The sequence below is a fragment of the Stegodyphus dumicola genome, chromosome X2 (genome assembly GCF_044657685.1).
Source record: "Stegodyphus dumicola isolate Sdum_Otavi_A_Nest chromosome X2, ASM4465768v1".
In the NCBI taxonomy this organism is placed as follows: domain Eukaryota; kingdom Metazoa; phylum Arthropoda; class Arachnida; order Araneae; family Eresidae; genus Stegodyphus; species Stegodyphus dumicola.
This window is the reverse complement of record NC_140781.1, coordinates 13,277,206-13,300,435: the sequence shown is the minus strand read 5'-3', so window position 1 is coordinate 13,300,435 and position 23,230 is coordinate 13,277,206. Positions and strand designations below refer to the sequence as shown.

Here is a 23,230-nt window from a genome sequence, read left to right as displayed (position 1 = left end):
CAGCATGGAATAGTATGTGAATGAAAGTGCATTTGGAATATATATTTTAAATATTTTTTCATATTTAACTTTTCTTGCAAAGGTTTAAATAATGTACTGTTATTTAATGCATGGTATTGTATGTCTGTATGTTAAGTCATTTGATGAATGCCCTCAGTTTTTTTTTTATTTCATGAAGATAAAATTGGATTGGCTTATTTAACTGTGACAAGGCACATCAGAATATCTGTCTATCAGGAAACTTGTCTTTCAGATTAACTGGTTCACAATGTTATGAATGGGAAAAACCACATGCAGCAACTTTCAAGTTCGACAGGCATGTGCTAATATGCCAATTTTCAACCCTGGCTCTCGGATGCACAGTTGAACGTAGACAAGCCGGTGGCAGGGGTATTATGGTGTGGGCAATATTTTCATGGAGCACATTAGGACCCATAATCCTCATAGAACAATCCCTGCCATCTGTGCACTAAGTGAACATCACTGCAGACCATATTCACCCATTCATGACAACAGTATTTCCAGCGGGAAATGATGTTTACCAACAGGATAATGCACCATGTTATAAGAATTGAATTGTCAAGAAGTGATTCAAGGAACATTCCAGTGACTTTCAAGTCATGTTTTGGCCTCCAAATTCACCTGACATTAATCCAGTAGAGCATTTGAAGTCCTACCTGGAAAACCAAATTCGTGCTGCCACGCTACCCCCTCGCAATGTGCGAGAATTGCAGGACCAGTTGGTGAGCGCTTGGTACCAGGTACCTCAGACTACCTATCAGCACCTTATGGAGTCAATGCCATGCCGGGTACTGGCAGTTTTGAGGGCTAAAGGTGGTCCTACATGTTATTAACAGGATGGTCATAATGTAATGGCTCTTTGGTGTATATTTGATCTGTAATACATTGTTTCAATTGATTTGATTTTCATAATTACTTATTTGTAAATTTAAAGGTAAGTTTTCCCCTGTGCATTTTTGTACGTATACATAACTCTGTCTTTTGCATGCCTTTACAAGTAATATACAGTACATTTTGATGATCAAAATACATTTTCAAGCTTAGAAATGTTGCTTTTGTATTTTGGCAAGGTCTGGTTAGAGTAGTTTTCTATTAAAAATTAATTGGTTCTTAATCTTTCAAATAAAGGAAGGTTACAGAATCTGGAAGATTGATAAGTAAAATCAAGTAGGCTGTTATTTTGGAAAAAAAAAATTCATCAGCAATATTTTGAATCATTGTTAAGAGAAATTAGCATTAATCTTGTGTAATAAAACTGTTCACTAATGCATTTTATCTTTCTTTTAAGACAGTGTGTGATTTTTTTCTATAAACAACAACAACAACAACAAAAAAGCAGTTAATTGGGAAGTTATTCTAAAGCAAAAATTTTTTTGAAAGTTTATTTCTATCCAATTTTGTTTTAGTACTGAACGTTTACTGTATGCACTAGTATACTTAATAAGAGCTTTGTAATCTTCTGGCCATCCAAAATGTAACACCATGAAGGAAGCGTCCAAACAGCATGAAACTTCCATCATATGTATACCGTTATGGAATATGCAAATGATAACCATTTCAGTACACACGCGTCATGGGCAACTGCAGCGCTCCTTATAATCCATGTGTAAAAGGAGGAAAGAATGCTGTTTTGAATAACGTGAATTGTTCTTATCATGAGATTTTTTTGTGTATGCAGCCTCAGTATGCCTCGTAGAAAAATGCAAACATTATTCGAGCACGTTTTTGGTTCGACCGAGGCAGAATCATTGTATACAGAGACTGCGGATTATCTTTCCAGGAAATCGGTTATCATGTTGGATGTAGCCAAGCAACAGACATGCAAATATGGAATTAGTAGATGCATGAGTCAACGGCTGATGGACAGGATCCAATTGCAACTGCTTCTTTGCACAACTGCACGGAAGACAGGCATATTGTGCACGTGACACTGATGGAGCACACTGCAACATTCGTAGCCATATCACAATGGATGCAGTTTTTAACACAACAATCGGTGTCTGCACAAACAATTTCAATGCCATTTACTGTACATTGGACTGTCTGCTAGGCATCCATTGCTTCACCAACCTTTAATTTTAAAACATAGGCATTTGTGTTTGCAATGGTGGAGATGCACATTCGAATGGCATGACGTTGTGTCTTCGGACAAATCACGCTTCTACCTACGGAACCACATTGGTCAGATTACAGTTTTGAAGACACCGTATAGAGAGGCTGCTCGACTGTTGTGTTATGCATCGTCATACTGGTCCTGCATCTAGTATTATGATGTGAGGTGTTATTGGATTCCACTCGTGCACCTCCTAGTATGCATTATCGTCACACTTACCAGCCAACTCTGTATTTCTGAGGTTTTGTAGATTTTTCTCCTTCCTTACATTCAGGGGTTGCCTATGGCTGCATTTCAACATAACAATGCGTGATCACACTTTGCACGCAATGTTCAGGCTTTCTGCTTCGCCTACCATATTGCACTGATACTCTCGCCTGTCCGTTCTGCAGATCTATCACCCATCAAACATGTCTTGCCAATGATTGGAGAATGCCTAGCCCCACGTGTCACCCCCTGCTGGTACATTAGATGAACTTTGGCTGCATGTGGAGGCAGCATGGGCTGCCATTTCCCAACAAGGCATCCAAAATTTCTTTCGCTCAATGCTGCAGCGTATAGCAGCGGTTATTGACAAATGGGGAGGCAACACTCATTAATGATTTTCTCATCTTCATTTCAAATAAGACTGTGTTTCAAATAGATTAACATTCATACTATGTGTGATCTCTGAAATAAATTTACCTTTTATAGCTTTTATCCTTCTTTGTGTTGCATTTTGGATGGACAGAAGTGTACAAGAGCTTCCTTTGGCTTTTTTCTTTTATTTCTTTTCGGAATTTTGATGTCTTAATTTGAGATTTCTTCATATTAGTTTATTAATTATTATTTAGTCCCAGTGCATTTCCGAAGCATATTTTAAATCTTCATATGAAAATTATTGTGGTCTTTTGAGATGATTCCTATTATAGTGCTTTTAGTAACTACATTGATATTTCTGATTTTAATATATTTACACACACACATATTGACAGATTTAAGATATTACAAAACTGACAGAATGTAATTTTCATTCATGTGTTTTATTTTTTTCATAAAGAAATATTAATTACTATGCCTGTCTTTACCAAATTAATAGAAAAATGTTTTTGTAGTAAGAAGAATGAAACAGAAAATGGGAATGCTGAGATAAACCATGAAAATGAATTGGTAATTTCAAGTTCTTAAATATCAATTTGTGTAAATACCTATCCATTAGTATTTGCTGTCCAGTGTATATGTTTCCAGTTATTTTATGGGAATGCAAAAGTAATTTGTTCTAGCTGATGTTGCACAAATCTTAAATCAGTTATTTTCAATTTTTTAAAGCATCCGTTAATTATATTTGATGCAGGATTTGCATGCCAAAAATAACTTAGGAAAGTGCAATTTTCAAACCTTTGTATACCATTTATTTAAGGAAAAATGTTTTATTGTATTCTAGGGTGGAAGTAAAATTTTTAAAAGTGCATTTAGTCTTTTCATTTGAAATAAACACTGAGCCAAGTTGAACTGGCTAATCACTGGAATATTACTGATCTTCAGCACGTAGCATATCTCGATGCAGTAATGTTTTGATACATTTAATGTCATTAAAAATTAACAAAATGTCACACTTGTAAAAATGTAACTTTTATTTAACAGAATACTTTATCTTTAGTGATCTAAAAATGCAAATATTAGACGATTTATTTAATAATAATTTTTTTTTCTGGCATTAACAGTATGCTATCAGTCAAAGTGGTCTATGTATAAGGTCAAAAGGCAGTGCTGAGAGATAAATTAAACTTAATGTTTGTGGTTAGTTGCACTATTGGTTTCATTGTAGCAATAATTTTGTTATGAAAGAAAATTATGCAATTAATATAACTGTTTTTTAATATGTAAAGTACAGAGTGTAAAGGAGAAAGAAGGTAAGGAATTCCAAATTCACTTAATCAGATGGTAAACTCAAAAAAAGAAAGGCTAATATTGCTTGTTAAAAATCAGTTAAAAAATATTGCAATTGGAATTACTAGCACTTTAATCTGCGTATGATTCATTTCCTACCAATTAATCACATCTGCCTGTTATATATAATCTAATATGTATATTTGAAACTGGCTACTATATATAATCCAATTCAGATAATAGTCTTTAATATGTATTGAATAACTAGCAAATGTGATAGGATGGAAAACAATTCTTTTATCTGCATTTTGCTTTTATAGAAATTGTACTACCTCTAAAATAATGATATAAACATGCAAACATAAATTGATCAGTTTTACACATTCCATATTGGTGTTAAGAAAATTATATGATTAAATATGTATTAAAAGATTAGTCATTGACCGTTTGAATGTTATTTAAAAAATGCGTCAAGCAAGACTGCAAGTTTTTGGCCACATGATGCTTTAATTAAAAGCTTGCAAAACTAAAATTTTTGTATGGATCTCAGAACAAAAGTATCAGTGAGAAGGGGAAAAAAAAAATCAGCAGAATTAGTGCCCTCAAAATATCCCTATTTTATCAAAATTAACCTTTATATCAATGATTAAAAATACTGGGGAGGGGGCATATACAGGGTGATCAGCGAATAAGCCCTGATTTAAAAATTAAATGTCGCTACAACAAAGAATGCTAGAATTATGCGGTAAACTGTACATTTATTAGAAAACTGTAAAAATGGTGTATTTAAACTGTAAAAATGGTGTATTTAATAATTGTCTAAAAACTGTAAATGTGGTGTATTAAAATTTTGAAATTAGGGCTTATCGCTGATCACCCTGTATAAATGCTATTACTACTGTTGAATTTAATTATGGATGTAAGCTTTTAAATGTATACTTTTAAAAATGCCTTTCATGATAGAATAAATAAAATAATTTAGAGCATTAGTTTCAAACTGATGCTAAATTAAAACATTTTCTATCTAGTAAAATTCATTTGTTTGCAAAAACCCTGATATGGAAGCTTTTCAGTTGCAAATGGTTTAATTTATTTTATTTTGGCAATTTTTTCATTGCACTCTAGAGACTAGTTTTTTTTTAATATCTTGTAAAAACTAAATTTCTATTTATTTTTTGTTGGAAGGGCTGTATAGAAATCGAAATGATGCATAATTTTACTAAACAGTGTCACATTACTAAAATTGTTATACTGTGGAAGACTACCTCATCTGATTGATTTCTTAAACAAAAATTGTGGGTTTTAGTCATGGTTTTTTAAATGCCTTGTATAGTATTGTAATTCCTAGATGTCAGAATAAGACTGAAAAGTGTATACATTTTCAGTATGAAAACTAATAGATAAGCATCAAGAGTAATAAATTAATTATATAAATTTCAGATATATTTCCTGAAAGCAAATGAGTTGAGTTTATTTAAACTAGTTCTTATGTTATGTTTAAGCTTTTATATCTGTAATATTTTACTATGATTGCTCATTTTAACCCTCTGAGTGGCATGACCGGCTTTATCCGGTCATGAGATTTTTTGTCACTTTATATATATTAGCTTATAATTTAAAATATTTTGCTTTTTTACTTTCTTTAATAATATGAATATCATCTTAATAAATATAAATTTATGAAAATAGAGACTAAAATAAGTAATTAGGCAAATTTAGTTATAAATGCTGTTTAAATACAGGTCTTCATGACAGATCCCCAAAACCATGCTGCTCAGATGGTTAATTTAATATTTAGCTGTTAATTTTCATATATGTAATTATAAATTTTTTTTACTTATTTTTAATTCCTTCTAAGGAACAAACTGATGGGACCTCTCACACTGAGCAAGCTGATGCTCAGAATAACAAAAGTGCCAGCAGTGATGGATCAAAACGGTACTACTGTTTTGTTTAGGTCTCAATTGTAAATCAGTATTATATCTTATAGTATCATTAGAGCATCTAAAACAGTAGATCTCAAATGCTCTCATATCATTTTTCTCATTATTATGTATTATATATTTTCTTTGTAACTGTATTATTTATGTATTTTTATTATAACTATCAAATGTGAAGACATAATTTATAAATATTTTAGAACTTCATTATTATTTTTGTTATTATTAAAAAAATTTGTTATAATGAAGCATTTAATTTTTGTAAAAATAAAATCTTTCACGTGATAATTTTGTGGAATTTGTTGGTTTTTTAAAAACCAGGCTTTTAATGATTGGAAAACTGTAAGTATATATACTGAGATTACCATCTTTCTCTTCATTGCATTATAAAACTGTAGTCTTGTGGCTGTATTTCTCCTCTTTATTAATCAGTTATGGTATCAAATAAATTTAAAATGAAAGTATATTCTTCCACTTTTTTTAAAGTTTTTATGATTCTAAAATGACAATTTAAACATTTTACTCTTTTTGGCAGTCCTAGCTAAATGTCTTTAATTTACAGTGGCAGTGTTTTGTAATCCTTCATGAAGTACTGTGTATGTATATGGAATTAATTGTTTTTCATTTTTATGCTATTTTGGTATTAAAAAATTCTTTGAAAGTAAATTAAAGGAAGTAATTAAAAGGAGAACAATAATGTTTTATATAACAAGTTTAATTAGATTTATTTGTCACAGTAATACAACATACCAACAAATTTTATGTACAACATATTTTATTTTGATTTTTTAATACATATCATTATAGCCGCTTAAAGTAATATTATGATTTATGTTTAACTGAAATATCTTTGGCTTCTAAACAATAGTTTGTTAATTAATTGTGTCCAATTAGATTATTAAGCTTAATTTTCTTAATTTAAATAAGAGAATGTGCAAATATTGCATGTCTAAAATTAAAATATATCAGATCATATTATTGTTAATTATTTTTATTAAAACCAACATAATGATATTTTCCTCCCTATATTTAGTGTTAGTCCTGTGTTATTTGAAGAAAGAGAACCGAAGAAGGTAAGATTTATTTTAATTTCTCTAAATTTAAAATTTTGTGTAAATTATAGTGCTTTCTAAAATAATGGAGCCATGCCAAAATGGACTTTTATGTCGAGTAAAAAATTATACTGAAGCAAATATAAAATAAAAATTTATTCTTGGGAGACTAGCATTTCATGTTAAAATTTTTATTTAAATTTACAACACTAAAATTTTTTTAATTTTTATCATACACAGATAGATAAATAAGTATGCCAAAGTAATGTAAGGTATGGGATTTCCGTCATGAAGGATGTTTTCGGAATCGATTTACATAATTGAAGGAGACAACGTTGAAGGTTTTTATTTACTCACAAAGAAGGTCTATGTAATAAACATGCTGTTAATTCCTCTCAACTAAAATATATATATGATATTAAAATTAAACTGAAGTAAGGCTGTAGTTAAATAATATAAAACATAAAACAGATGTGATATTTGGTATTCCTATTTTTTGAGTTTTCAAAATTTCAAATTATTCTTTCCTGAGTTCCCAAATCAATTCTTGAAATAAAAGCATAAAATAATAAATGATAGTTACATTAATGTAATCATGATTTTTGTGTATCCATTCATTTATAGTTTACATTCTTCATATCTATTACTTGTGGTTACCAATATATTTATTTTCAGTCTTTCGTCGAACTTAAGTCATGCAAAAAGATATATATTCGCAATATGGGATATTTAAGCCCTTAGTTGTCATAAATGAGCCTAGATGGCATTAGAGGTGTAGGATATAAATGCACAAAAACGAACAAATGATTTCTGCATAAAGAGCATTGTTGCAGGAATGTAATTTTATCTAGCAGATACAGTGGTTAAAAATCTATTGGCATTTGCCTATAATTGAACATATTAACTAACAAACGAAATGCTCGACAATTTTAGTTAGAGATAACGAACACAGGAGGTAATAAACGCACAAATCTAATGAAACTTTCATTTTTATATGCCTTTTACACAAAATATATATACAGCAAAAACATAAATTTGCATGTCAGAAAAATATTGGCAAATTTTTAACTGCTATGCAAATTTTGTTATGTTGAGGTGTTTAGATAGATAAGAAACCCTGTTAGTATAAAGTCTGCAGTGTTCTTTTAAAGCAATAGTTTTCTAATGCTATGATAAAATGGCATCAAAGGAATTGAATGTTAATGTTAAAAACATGATTATTCTGCTCGAAAATGAGGGTTTAACCTATCATGCTATAGGAATGCAACTGAACACAAGTTTATTTACTGTTAGACGTGTTGTAGAAAAGTTCAACGAGACAGGCTCGATGGAAAATAAGGTTAGAAGCAGATTGCCTCGAATATTTTCTGCAAGGGAAAAACAAAGCATTATTGAAAAGGTCATCCCAGTCAGCTAAAGATGTTGTTAATACTTCGCATAAAACTTATAGTGTACACACTATATGGAATGTTTTACAGGAAGGAAGTTATTATGGAAGGGTGGCTAGGAAAAAGCCTTTCATTTCAGAAATAAACAGGAGAAAGAGATTAGATTTTGCAAAATCTCATGTTATTTTATCAGAATAGTTTTGGAATAAAGTTATTTTTTCCGATGAATAAAAGTTTAACATTTTCGAAAGTGATGGACGACAATACATGTGGAGAAAGCCAGACACCAAACTGGAAAAAGAACATTTAACACCGACTGTGAAACATGGTGGAGAGAGTGTCGTGGTTTTGGGCTATATGGCAGCAAATGGTGTTGGTAACCTGTGTTTCATTTTATGGTATTATGACAGCACGTACACACATTGACATATTGTGCCATAACTTGAAATTCGGTGACCAAACAATTAGCTTAGGAACATCATTTGTGTTTCAACAGACCCTAAGCATTTGGGAGTGGTTACTCTATAAAGCTCCTCGTCAGTTAAAGACACCGCCTAAATCATCTGACAAAATGAATTTAAAATTAAAATTTATTGAAAATTTATGTTACAAATTGTACCTAGAAGTCGGAAAACATAAAATTTCATGTAAAGATGGACTTAGTGTATACTTCTGCAAGAGAGCACAAAATTCCCAATAGCACAGCTAAGACTTTGGCTTTCTTTATGACAAGCAGATTACAAGCTGTTATAAATGCAAAAGGGTATGACTACGAAGTATTAAATTTTTTCTTCACATTTTGCTGTATGAGCTTGCCAATACTTTTTTAACATGCAAATTTACATTTTTGTTGTATATTTTGTGTAAAAGGCATATTAAAATTAAAGTTTGATTAGAATTTGTGTGTTTATTACCTTCTGTATTTGTTATGTCCGACTAAAATTGTCAAGCATTTCCTTTGTTAGCTAATGTAATAAATTATAGGCAATTGCCAATACTTTCTTTACCCACAGTACAATTCACTAATATGAATGATAGCATACCACATAGTTGCCTGCCAAATTTTCTATCAATGGATGTCATGTTCCATAATAGCATTTCTGTAAGATATTAAAATTTGGTTTTGATAAAAGCATGCTAGTAATTGTATTAACTTTAAGTTTGATTTTTCCTATTTTAATAATTTAACTTCAGTTATTAGTTTTTTGTTCCATTATCATTTTAAGCCAGTGGTTTCAGATTCAAATTGCATGCAGGCCAAGTGCATGATATGAATTGAATGGCTGAAATTTTTTTACAAAACAACAGTTTTTAAGCTAAATTTAATATTTTGCTTACTAAGTACTTATCAAAATGTACATAACAATAATCACACAGAGGAAAAACTTCCAATTATATTTTTTATTCTGTCTGAAATCTGAAGTTTGGTAGGTGCAAGAAATTTCTGTTGGTTACATTTTGTAATTCAAATGTGTTGCCAGCTAAATATTAAAATTTCAGACTGATATTTATTTCAAATATTTCTAACATGGTGATTTAACCAGTAAATGAACTAAAAACAAAACTTGAAAATAAATAATGACAACCTGTTCTCATTCTTGTATTCACCAATTTTTTAGGGCCAGGTTAAAAAAAAAAGGAAAAATGAAAACATATAACTGTATGCATATAATTATAAATTTCTCTATTTTTACAGCTTTCAGGTACAACACCAAATGGCATTTGGATTTTGATAAAATTTGTAACTTTGGAGGAAACTTTAATCTATATTAAACATAAATTCATTAGTGAATTTGATTCTTTTCATATACTTAATTGATTTTCAACTATAGAAAAAAAAGGTTTCCTGTAAGTGCACTCTGAAACAAGGTGGTTATTCTTATTGCAAAAAATTATTAACTGAGGGTATTTACCTTTTGACAAAGTACAAAGAAAAATTAATCAAATATGTATCTTTAAATCTTTTATTTAGATTACAGTATAAATTAATTAGCCCCATTTGCAGATTTTCTGTGGCATTACTCACATTTGTTTCTAACAATAATGAAAATCATCTAAAATTGGGCACAAAATCATTAAACTGTTAAACTTTTTCTTCAAATTCTTATCATAATAATGCTAAACATTTATGGAAAATTTATTCACAAGTTATGTAACATTGATTCAAATACCACATGTGGCTCGCTAACTACCACTTAAAGTTCTATAACACATATGTAAACTAGTTTGAGACATATTAAATAGCTGTATATATGTAAAGTGCAATGGTCTCCAGTTTATGGATATAAGAATAATTTATATAGTTTGCTTTCTTCTGAGAATTTTTGTTTTGTCATAGAAATTGATTTTTGTTAAAATAAATAATTCTTTGGAAAACTGAATAATTTTTTATATTTGTGTCTTTTGCATTAATTTTTTTTTAAATTAAAGGTGGAATGATTTTGCTGATATCAAATTACAAGTACTGTATGTTTTCAGATGACTAGTACGTCAAGTTATAAACCTGCTAGAAGATATCCCAACAGAGATTCCTTATTGAACCGCCATAGAGATTTGAGTCAAGAGAACAAAAGGATTCTTGGCTCCACTGTGTCTCGAAATTCATCTTTAGCACCACTCTTACGGGAAGGAGGCGGATTAGGAGGAATATTAGGGGACATTCCGGATTATTATACTGACGGTGGGGAAACAATTTTTACAGGCAAGATTTTGTAGATAGTTTTTGCAAGAAAGAGCTCAGATTTTAACAAATAGTGTATTTTTAGTTATTTGGTTTGGTTATTCCATTTTGCCCATTCCTTTAGTGTAGTTGTGCATTGCATGCTCAATAGTTCCATTTAATTAATCTGATTTTTTTCTCATTTTGCCTTCACTTTTAGTGTAGATTCATGCTCCATGTTCAGTTGTTTCATATATTTAATCAGATTTCGCTCATTATTTCTTGTATATGAGTACAGCAGCTTGTTTATGGCCATAAGCTCTTGTTGGTCTCGTGGCATTCTCTATATTTGATTATTAGAATCATTTGTAGTTGGAGAATGCTGCTTGCATTTGTTAGCTGTGATATTTGCCAATAGATGCACCATCAGCAAAGGCCAGTATTTTTACCTGCTGTGCTAGTATTTAGGCTTGATCTTCGATCCTGTAGTGGCATGGCATGATGTCTTGAACAATAAAGCCAAGAGTGCAGTTCAGGCTCGAGAACTGACGCAACATTTTTTTTGCAGTGAATGAAGTCATTGCAAGAGCATTCAGATAATAGATGGAGCATTCTGTATTTTATCTAAATTAAAAGATGCTTTAATATTTAGAAGATGCATTACTACTATTAGAAATTAAAAGATACTTTACTGTTTAAAAGATAAACATATTCCTGCTTCTCTGTCTATTTTTAAGCAGTAAGCTTGTATTTTTTATACCTTGATTTTGTGAAATGATCATCTAAATGGGCAATTTTATTTTAGATAAAACTAACATTAAAGCTCATTATTAATTTTGGTGAAATAATTATATATTAGGCTGACAGTTTATGTTGATTCTGTTGTAGCAAAATTTACAAAATTTTGGTAATTGCAATTGTTTTGCAAAAATTAATTCCTAAATAAACTTTTGCCTCTTTTTCTTCATTCTGTGATATTTCAGTTACTTATTATTAATTTAAGTGTAGCATTCTGTGCTGTCAGTTTTTATATTTCAAACCGAGTATTATTAGAAACACTCATGCCAATTCTTTAAAAATAGTGTCATGTTTTTAATGCATTTAATTGTCTTTCCACTTTTTAAAAATCAATAATAGTATGATTTTTAAGAACAAGGCCAAACATTCTAAAATAGAGTTCCATAATATTGGTTGAGCTGGAATGAAAGGTTTTTGTGCCTTTTATTAAATGTGGTTAGAAATTTACATTGGCTCTGATGCAGAAAAATTCTGTATTGATTTATGTCATTTGTTTAATATAAGCTTATTATATTTCTCTTAAATACATAAAAAATTTAAGAGGAAAGCAAGAGGGGAAGAAATTTAAAGAATAATAATGCTTTATTGTTTATCTTTTTCTTGGAAATTTTCTAAAGAAGTGTTTTTAATATAGTTTTCAAAAAGGAATGAATGTTTCTTGTGCATTTTGTAGCTCATTAAAATTTGTAGGGTGCACATTGAAATTAATTATGAATCTTTCAAACCTATCAGAAGAAAGTAAAAATTACATTAGAAGTGTAAAAATGTGAGAAGTTTTCTGTACTGTACATTATCGACTTGCATAAAATTGACATACTCCATGGAAATGACAAACTCCATTCAAAAAATATGTTAAAAAGTTAAATCATATAAATATCTAAAAATAAATTCTTTATAAAGCATTGTTGAGTAATAAACAGTAGAATTCCAACAATCTGCACAAGGGTTGCATGGGTTAGAAAATTTTGCAGATTATGTATCATGTTTTTTTAGTTTTGTTTGCATTTGTCCCTTTCTAGTTTTTATATTAAATTTGGATTACTTGCTTTTAAGTAACTAATCAAACAATAAGTTCAGTAATCAAACAACAGTTTAAGTAACTAACCGAGCAAAAATTATTTTATCAAGATTTCTTGGCTACAAAATCATTGTTTTTTTAATGCAGTTATATAAAACAGAAATGATAATGAAGCGATAGAGAGAAAAAGAGATTAACGATAAAGAAATTTTTTGCGAAAATTGAAAAGAAGTAAGTTCTTTTGTAAAAACATATATATCCAAATGTTTTTATAAAAGAATGAAAATTTTTTTCAGTACTTTTACAAAAGAATGAATAGAATACTATTTATCCTCTGGTGGAATAACTTTTGAAGTCATTTTTATGCTCCTAAATGAGAGAATAAATAAATAAAATACTGTTTACAAAAACCTAAGTATTAAGGATTTCCATAAATTGAATCCCTGCTGTAATTCTGCCATTACATTCTGTGCATATACAGTTAAAATAATAACTTAAGTGCTGGGATTAAATTTTGTATTTATTAAAGGAAAATTTGTTTTGTTGAGCCCTGCTCTTTTTTAATATGTATGCTGTTTTTGAATCTAGAAAAATCTACAACTATTTTAAAAATCCATCTCTATTCATCACCAGTGTAAAAATCTAGTTAGTTACCCAGAACGTAGATGCACCCACTATGAGTAGTATTTAAGCTGAAATTCAATGTAGTAAAAGATGCAAACAAACAATTTACACATGTTAATTATATAAATTCAATATTAATGTTCCAAGGAATTCCCACATAAAAGCAGGAATTTTGTCTAAAATGAAAAAGATTGCAGATATTTGTGACCGATGTTTGCTATAAAAAGAGAGCGCTGAAGCACACACAGAAGATGCTAAAGAACTCAAGTAATAAAATAAATTCACTTTCTTGATTAAAATATGCTTTAAACATAGTGTGTTTTTATTAAGAAGTTTGTTTAGATATTCAAATAAAGGAAATATGCCGAAAATCAAATTTTTGTGGGGGAGGGGGAGTCTTAAAATAAGTGTAGATTACTGGAATTTCTTGTTTTATTAATATCTAGAACTTAAATCAGGTTTTAAGACAAATTCTTGCTAGAAATCATGCTTCCAGAAGTATTACATAACTAAGTCTTTTCTCCAAGACCTGAAGATCATATCAAAAGTTCTTTTAGGGGGGAAGTTAATATAAGCATTGTTTATTTCTTACAGAAACGGCCATTGTTTATATTGCATATAAAATGCTCTCTACATCAATTTTAAATATTACTATTTTATATTCAAAGATATTCTGTTTTTCTCTTAATACAAAGTAAAATTTGTGACACAAATGGTAACTTAATTACATTCAAATCTCCTTTTGGCTAGAAGAAGTGTGTAGAAATCTGGAATATTTCTGTGAAGCATAATTTTATTGCAACTAATCATAAAAGTTTTTCATATTTTTAGAAGTTTCTAACATAACTGGCTGTTTGTGCTATTTCAATTGGTTAGTAGAAGCCATTAGATTTTTAAGTTCTAAAACGTAGAATTTATCTTCATTAACACTATGATAAATAATTAAAATGTGTTGTTTTGGTGAAACAGAAATATTTAGCAAAATAATGGCATAAACTCATGTTCAATATTATTTACTTTAGAAGTAACTGTGCAGTTCTTGAATGCTCAAGTAAGAAGCTTGAAAGAAGAATTAGAAACTTTAATTCGTGAATGTGTTGATAAGGTAATATTTTCATTCTTAATACAGATATTAGCATTTTCTTGTTTTCTGTATTCATGCTGCAAGATTTAAAGTAATTACAGTGCATTCAGTAACTACAGTCCTAAAATGTTTCCTATGAAAATTACGACTAGCTATGCCATTACAGCCCTGCAAGTAAGGCTGAATGTAGCTCAACCGTAGGTACTTACAGGGTTGCCACGCTACCTGGAAAACCGGAAAAAGTCACTGAATTTGTAAATTGACCAAAAAATTCAGAGAAAAGTCAAGGAATTTAAATATTTTAGTCTACATCTGGAAAAGTCAGGGAATTTCATACGCCGATCCCCCCAAAAAAGCGAGTTTTGTGCCGATGTTGGAAGTGATCACTTTCTTGGAGTTATTGTGTATCGCGTGAGCATCATTCGGGCAGCTGGCATAGAGCCAATTTTCGCAGCTCCAATTAGATTGTCTTTTAGATAGGCAAAGCAAGTTTCCAGCAACTTTGGTTTCCAGTAATCTCAAGAATCGCATGTGCAGTGCATGTTGAACTAAGCAAAATACTTATTCCCCTATAAAACAAAATTGGTTTAATCCTAGTACCATGAAAGTCAGAATCAAAGAATGTGTATTATTAAGATGGAAAATTTCTCTGCAATAGGAGTGGCTTCGTTCCAACGTAGAGGGAAACAGCTGTGCATGCGCGAACTATCTGTTGCCAAAGCTCGAAGCCAGTGTCGAAGTTCGAAGGTCGCGTTATCAAGAGTTCATAAAATGAATTTCGTTTAAAATTTCTTTAAACTTTAAAGCAAAAGAAAATAATTTTTCATGCAAGTAAATTAATTAATGGATTAGTTATTTTGAGAAAAAAAAAACTATGAAAATTGTTTAAATTATCGCAAAAAATCAAAGAAGAAACATTTTGTCGAAGAATGCTTCTTAACACGTGTTCCTCAATTTCCTGCATATATCGTGGAGAGGGAAATTCTGGCCGCCACGTTCCATCTCCAAATCCTTTGGTGAATTTTCCCCCCGCTTTCTAGCGGTGTAATAGCATTATGTCTAAGGAACTTTTGCTTCTTTACATAGACATTCTTTGGTTAGAATAGCCCCTCAGGTCACCAAATTTCTCGCCAAACATTTTTGGCAAGAAACTCAAAGGTGCCATATTACTATCTAAATTTTTTGTCTACATTTTGAACTTAAGCCTAAAATGTCTCCAAAAACACGGTTTTCGCACATGCAAAAACCACGTTTTGAACACACAATTTAAGCTAAAAATTTGAAACAAAAACACAAAAAATTTAGATAGCAAAAATGTAAAGTTTCTAACCAAAAATATTTGACAAGAATCCATGTACACAGCGATATATTTTAACTTAAAAAAAATCTACAAATTGCACAGTCTAGGCAGCAAAAGAGTCTATGAACTACACACACCTCGCTTTAATAAATTAACATAACAACAATAAATTTCTAAAGAATACCATGTACACCACATTCTGTTTAAACTTAAAAAAAAAACATCTACGAATTGCACAATCTATACATTGTGCACAAATCAACAAAATAAACTAATCATAGTAAAAAAACAATGAACATAACATTCTACGAAATAAAAACAATAAAATAAAATGCACTTACCATAATACATACGTGAATAAAATTTCGGCAGTCACATGAGGTCTGTCAACAAAAGTGCCATGATTTTGCTATATCACATGTCTTTTTGTGATTCAAAATTTCGAAAGTAACAATAAAAACTTTCTCCAAAGTTAACTTACTACACGAAAACCACAATCCAAATCTTAAACTCTGCTGACAGCCACATAATTTAGCAGCAACCATTTGACTGCAAACCCACACAAGTCTATCAGAAACACTATTCTTCATCTGACTTCTCATATCAGCTCTGCATTTCGGACACTCCAATTTACGTTTTAAAAGTTCTGACTCCCACAGAAATTCCAAAAAATGCACTTCTATCCACATAAATACACCCGTGAACAAAAGAATCGTTAACAACTCCAACATTGTACCTTTTAATACTAAATTTACTTTCCACACAATTTAAAATACGCGACTGAAATCTTGCCGCCACATCTCTAAGTTTCAATGTCAAAAGGGTTGCCATACAAACAGCATCTTCCACCAAACTATCCCACAGCATGGAATCGCGCCAAAAACCAGCCCAGAACACGAATCGCCACATTTGGTGATCTTAGGATGCATATAAGAGTAGAGCCCACACGGGATATGGCGACATTATAATGAGCAGTAAATGGGTCATTTTGGTGTTGGCGACAGTTTTCAAAATCGTACCAAGGCCTTACCGTGTACTAGGATTTTACCACAAAATCTTTTAAACCTTGTTTTTTTTTTTTTTTTTTTTTTTTTTTTTTCCTTTGTAATAAATGCCTCTTTTGTCATTTTGCAGTAGAATAAAAAAATAGTAATCAGTCATCTAGGCTAACCATTAAATATAACTATATTCGCTAAAATATTGTTGATTATTCTAATTCAATTTTTAAGTAATAATATTTATTTTTATGTGATTCGTATCATTTAATGCTATTTCTTCCCTCTAAATTTATTTATTATTAGTAAATAATACTTTCAAGTTTCAGGAAAGTTTCTCTGGCAAAATCCTGAAAATAATTGCTAGCAGTATGATGACATGCCATCACGAAATTTAATGCACATATTTTTTTCCTATGTATGCTGCTGAATAAATATAAAATACCTGAATTTATTTAAAAATGTCATTAAATATATTTCTTTCTTTTGTTTACCTGCAAAATGTCTGCAAATGCTGAAAATGATATCTGGCAGAGAAACTTCTCAAGTTGCATACGCTGCTCGACATTGAAAATGCAACACCAAGAAGGAGTGGTCAGAAATTTATGCAAATTTAAGAATAGACGCATGTCAGAGTTATGCGAATGATGTGAAATGCGCAGCTCTCCGATGCACATGAAGTAAGATATAAGGGAAGGAACGTGCAGAATGGGCAATATTCGTGTCGTTATTTCTGCCAGACAAATTATCGAAGAAAGTTGGGTTTTGTCCTAGAGGATACGTGTAATAGTAGAGAATGCCAGACCGCTGTCAACAAAGGCACTTCCAGCAGATAGACAATTTTACGAGGGGTATAATGATCAGACTGAGAAGGGCGGGTTGGTCCTTACGTCAAATCACAGCTGATACCCACATGGATGCGAGCATGGTGCATTGGCTACGGTGAACATGGTTGGAACAAGGAAATGGGGGAAGAAGAGGGGTGCAGGTGCAGCCAGAGTGACGTCAGCACGCGTGGATTGACGTATCCGCTGACAAGCTGTGGCGGTCCTGCAAGTCGTGATTGTACCGTGATTCTGCAGCATGTGCCGTGATTCTGCAGCATGTGCAAGATACCCTGGATGTTCCCGTGTCGACCAGAACCATTTCCTGTTGATTGGTTGAACGTGGCCTGACTCACGGCGTCTGTTAAGAAGACTGCCATTGACCCCACAGCATAGACGGCAACGTTTAGAATGGTATCAGACTGGAGCGATGTCGATGACAGAATGATGAAACGTCGTGTTCTCAGATGAGTCACACTTCTGTTTATCCAGTGACAGTCGCTGCATTCATGTGTGGCATCGACGTAGAGACAGATCTAATCCGGCAGTAACTGGGGAACGCAGAACAATGTGGCATAATGGTTTGGGGTGCTATTGCCTATGATTCCAGGTCACCTCTAGTTCGTGTTCAAGGCACTGTTACGGTCCAATAATATTTGGTTAATGTACTGCAGCCGGTGTCAATCTCCTACCTTCAGGGGTTGCCTAATGCAATTTTTCAGCAGGATAATGCCCAACCACACAATGCTCACATCTGACAACATGCTCTGCAAGGTATACAGATGCTTCCCTGGCCACCATACTCTCCTGACCTGTCACCAATCGAACATGTGTGGGATGTAATTGGATGCCGTTTGCAGACTCTGCCCCTGCCTCGTTCAGAAGACGAACTGTGGCAAATGGTTGAAAGGAAATGGAGAGCCATCTCTCAGGACACCATCCGCACTCTTATTGACTCTATGCCAAGATGTGTTTCTTCGTGCATCGCTGTCCGCGGTAATCCTACATCCTACTGGGCCAACGCCTTTCTCGCTCTGTATTCTGACTATCATTTTGAAATAAAGATCACTTATTGGTGCTTGCTGTCTCTGTCTTTTTTCCAAATTTCATCACTTTCTGACCACTCTTTCTTAGTGTTGCATTTTCGGTGTCGAGCGGTGTATATGAACTATGGGGTGGGATAGCTGCTAAATCCAAATGTTTATTCTAGGATATTATTGTGTCATAAAAGTACACTTTAAATCACCAAAAAGCTGGTATGCATAAGATCTCATACCTTTTTTCAGTACTTTGAAATTGAAGATATCTTCAAATTTTGTGACACTGTTTTTTGTAGTCGAAAAATAGAAATTTTATTTGCATTTATGAATTTAGTTTCTGTTGGGACCTCTTTGGTGACTATTATTTTTTATGTAGTATTGATGAATTTTGTCCCATAACATCTTAATTTTTCAGACTTCCTACTTGTTGATTGCTTCACATTTGGTAATATTATAGTACCCTAATTTGTTTGTTTGTAATGTGTAATGTGTGTGTAATAACTTAACATTTCTTCAGACCTACTTTGACAAGTGAGTTATTGCTGTGTCTGTAAAAAAGCAGTACTGTGAAGGTCTTAAATAAATCTTTTATTAAAACATTAACTTCATAAAGGCACAACTCTTGAATACAAAATCAAACTCCTCTACTTGTGGGTATCAGATGACAGAAAATTCAATTTACAACTTAAAATGGATTTGTAGCTTTAGAATACACAATATGGCCTAACTAAGCTTGGCTCGAACTTTTCATAGTGCTGTTTACTTCGGCTAGCAAAATTTCTAATGCTGGAAGGCTATCTTATCGCGGCTGAAGAAAGGAAGTAAAGCTGTGAGCATCACTTCCAATAGCTATATATCTAAAACATCTAAAATCACCTTTAATAACCATATCTTATTTGCATCACAGGGAGAGCTAACAAAAGAAGTGATAGTACAGATCTAAATCATAATTTGTTAGTTAACATAAAATGTACCTTATAACATTTTTCAAACTAAGACATAAAATAGAAATAAATTTTTTCTTTTCAGTTTGCCTTGCATGAAATCTCTGCATTCTCTCTAAAACCTATTGGAAAGGATATGACTCACACAAATAGTTTGCGTAAATGTTACATTTTCTACCATGGTGTTCCATCTTGCAAATTTTAGGCAAATTCTTGTGTATTTTCTTTTGTAATGGTATAATTTGATGGCTAGCAGTGTTATTACAAGCATTATTATAACCTTTTTAACTGTAAGCATTTAAAATTATGAATAAGTACTTTAATGTAAGCATTTATAATTCTGAACTTATTATGAACATGTGATAAAAATGAGCTAAATGTTATTGTGCAAAACCTTTGAGACAGGCAGTAACTCCAACTATCATAATCGCAAAGGATAAATGTGCACATTTGGTTTTAGGGCATCGCATCACATGATTCAAAATGGAGTCAACTTACTGCATGCTTCATCCAAATAATATTGTATATGAGAATTTAAGTATTACTATACAAGAAACTAAATATAGTGTGTATTATTTAATGGTGAATATATACCTTTATCATTCTTCTGTAGATTTCAGCTCCTCGTGCTGTTTCTGCTTTCAAAACAAATGTGGCGTATTATTCGTGATTTAGAAATTACACTAGTCATAGCAAAAGTGTTAATTTTCAGTTTGTATTTCATGAAAGGAAAATATTCCTAGTAAAAAACATTTTGAATATTTTTGTAATAATATTAAAAGTACTAACTGCATATGCTAATATGCACTTAAAAAAAGTTTTTAATTCATTTTTAAATCAAAATTTCAGATTTATCAATTAATAAAGAATTTTTGTTGTTTAAATCTGGCATTTAAAAATGTGTTGATTTTTAAAAACACATGAAGAAACATTTATTTTTAAAGGTTCTAGTATGATATAACATTTAACTCCAAGCCAAAGAGCTTAGTGTGGAAGATTAAGAAAGGCTGATGCAAAAATGAAATTAGGAATATGTGTGCTGTTCATATTCCAGATGTGTCATAAAATACAATAATATTCATTCTTAACTTTTAATAGACTTAAATAAATTTAAAAAAAAATTATATAATTATGCTAAAGCTGTACGAGCAGCTTAAGTAACAGAAAACTTTACAAACCTGTTTTCATTTTTCCAGATGATTTCCTGAGGAAGAATTTTAATTTTGTGTGTTCAGTGTAATTTTATAATCTGAACTCGAATAAATTTTTTCAACTGAAAGATCATTAATTATTTAACAGTATCTCTACTTTTATAGGATGAAATGATAATATTACTGGAGCAACGCTTAAAAGATACAGAAATAGATCGCACAAAGCTGCAAAGAGAAAACTCGAATAAAGAGCAGCAGATCGAAAAGCTGCAGAAAACCTTAGATGAGACCAAAGATAAGTGTGATAGAATTAAAAAGGAACTTAGCTTTGTGAATAAGGTAATCCTACATTTTAGGGTCATTTTAGAGTTTTCTTAGTTTTGTATTTTAGTTTTAAAGGACTTCCTTTTTTAAAATTTCAAATATACCTTGAATTTGAATACTATTCTAATATTATTGCCAAAATATTTAAGTGATGTACACTGGTGGGGGGATTGGTCATCACCTCTGTAGTAGTGTAGGTCACAAAATTTGTTCTGTGTCCAATACTTGGTTCACCCAGCACATATTTTTTAGTTATCCACATTATTTGAAGTAATCATAGCCAGGTCTGGGTTTGTTAGTCTCCCACTATAGTGCAAAGTCTTCAGATGCTTTTCATTATATAAGATGAACAGTTCATTTGAATCTGTATAATCCTCTACTATTTCTGCAAAACTATCATAATATGCATAATCCCAGTTAGGGGAGGCAGAGTTAAAGTTACTCAAGATGATAGAATTTCTCAAAAGCCATCAGTGTATCCAAATTTAAATTTTTGTTATTTGGAGGACTATAGATTCCATATATGTTAAACTGTACTTTATCTTTCCAAAGGAAAATAGCCACTATCTCTGCACAATCATGATCATTAATCTCCTTAATAATTTTAAGGCTATGTAAAATTCTGCTTAATCGCAATAAGTATAGCACTGGCTGTCTGTCTTTTCTTATAAAGTCTGTGCACTTTTTAGTTTTTATTATCATAATATTTTATATTTTGTTCCGTGATATTAGTCTCTTGAACAACCAGGGCATCTACATCTTTTCCCATGACAATCTTCTTCAATTCAGAGAACTTAACTCCCAAAAGACCACCTGCATTCTATTAAAGAACCCTTAAGGTAAATGATTCATGTCGCCAAAGCAGCTTTCAAAAGCGAGCAGCCGTAGCCTCTAGCTGTTACTCATTTAGCACCACCCAAGAGGCACATGTAAATTTAAGAATGTTACCACTACTAAAAGATATTATCTCCCACATCAAGCTGTTTTAAAAGGCAACTAAACTCCTGTGAGGCATGTATTTGATGCTTTTTTTCGAGTAAAAGGCTACCCTTAATTACTGCCTGGTTAAGGGACCTAATTTGTCAGAGATGATGCCTACCATTTTGTCTAAATTTAAAGAAAAGGTGTTACTCTGACATAAAAAGTTGCTTTTTTGCAAATCCCTATAATGTGGAAGGACTATGACTATCTTCCTTTTTCTGCAGTAGAAAGATAACAACAATCTGCCATAAAAATATTTTGACATTTTAGAGTAGTGTTTTGAATAATTTTAGCCCATTCCTTCTTGTTGCAGTTATTGAATTTTATTTAAGACATTGTGTAACACAGAAAGAAATCACAAATGGTAAAGTCCTAATTGTATGTGAATAACTGAAAAAGAGTTAATATTATTATACCAAAGGTGACAGCATTAATCACCAAAATTTGAGTTGAGATAGTGTTAGCATATCCAGTTACATTAAGATTGTACACAAAATCCAGATCCCATTGCAGTGTTACATTTGTTTTGGAGCAAACAAGAAGACTCTATTTTGTGACAGGAGTAAAGTAAGCTTGGGAGATCTTCCTGTAACATGTAAAAATGTTTTATCTATAACTTATAAAGTATTCGATCCTATTGGATTCAGTTGTCCTTTGACACTTCTTCCAAAGTTGTCATTGCAAAGAAGTTGAGATGGAAAAATTCCAGATCATCTAGGATAGGATAAAATCTAGGATAGGATCATTCAAGGATAGGATAAAATCTTTGCCTTTATCATTAGTAAAAATTCGTAGAAAGAAAATGTTAGATAATAGTCTTATATATAGTTTGTATATTTTCCCCAATGCTTTGAAAGATTCATATGTGACGGTAGTTTATTTGTGATGTGAAAAGTGACAAAAAAGTTTAAGGTGCAATTACTTCAACCGAATCTATATTACTCCATTATGCAAAATTACTATTCCTAGACGTCAATGACTAGCTTGCCTTATAGCAGCCAGATTAGCTCTTTTGTTATAAAGAATCTAGTTATCAGTATTGAGAAAGAATATTACTGGACTGATTCATCAACAGTCTTATCTTGTATTGAGGAAAAGGAAACTT

At 31.5% G+C, this 23,230-nt stretch overlaps 1 protein-coding gene across 4 annotated transcripts in view; it reads left to right on the top strand.

Annotated features, from left to right (window-relative positions):
* The window catches only part of LOC118200225 (testis-expressed protein 9-like), a 58,596-nt gene that overhangs the window by 10,704 nt on the left and 24,662 nt on the right, over nucleotides 1-23,230 (top strand). For 3 of the 4 annotated variants that reach the window (XM_085809998.1, XM_085809996.1, XM_085809997.1), the window contains 6 exons: nucleotides 3,229-3,283; nucleotides 5,862-5,941; nucleotides 6,977-7,016; nucleotides 10,862-11,084; nucleotides 14,505-14,587; nucleotides 20,986-21,159. In XM_085809998.1, coding sequence (XP_085666124.1) covers nucleotides 3,229-3,283; nucleotides 5,862-5,941; nucleotides 6,977-7,016; nucleotides 10,862-11,084; nucleotides 14,505-14,587; nucleotides 20,986-21,159 — 655 coding nt within the window. The remainder of the gene's footprint in view (nucleotides 1-3,228; nucleotides 3,284-5,861; nucleotides 5,942-6,976; nucleotides 7,017-10,861; nucleotides 11,085-14,504; nucleotides 14,588-20,985; nucleotides 21,160-23,230) is intronic. The other variant, XM_085809999.1, reaches the window with a different exon arrangement.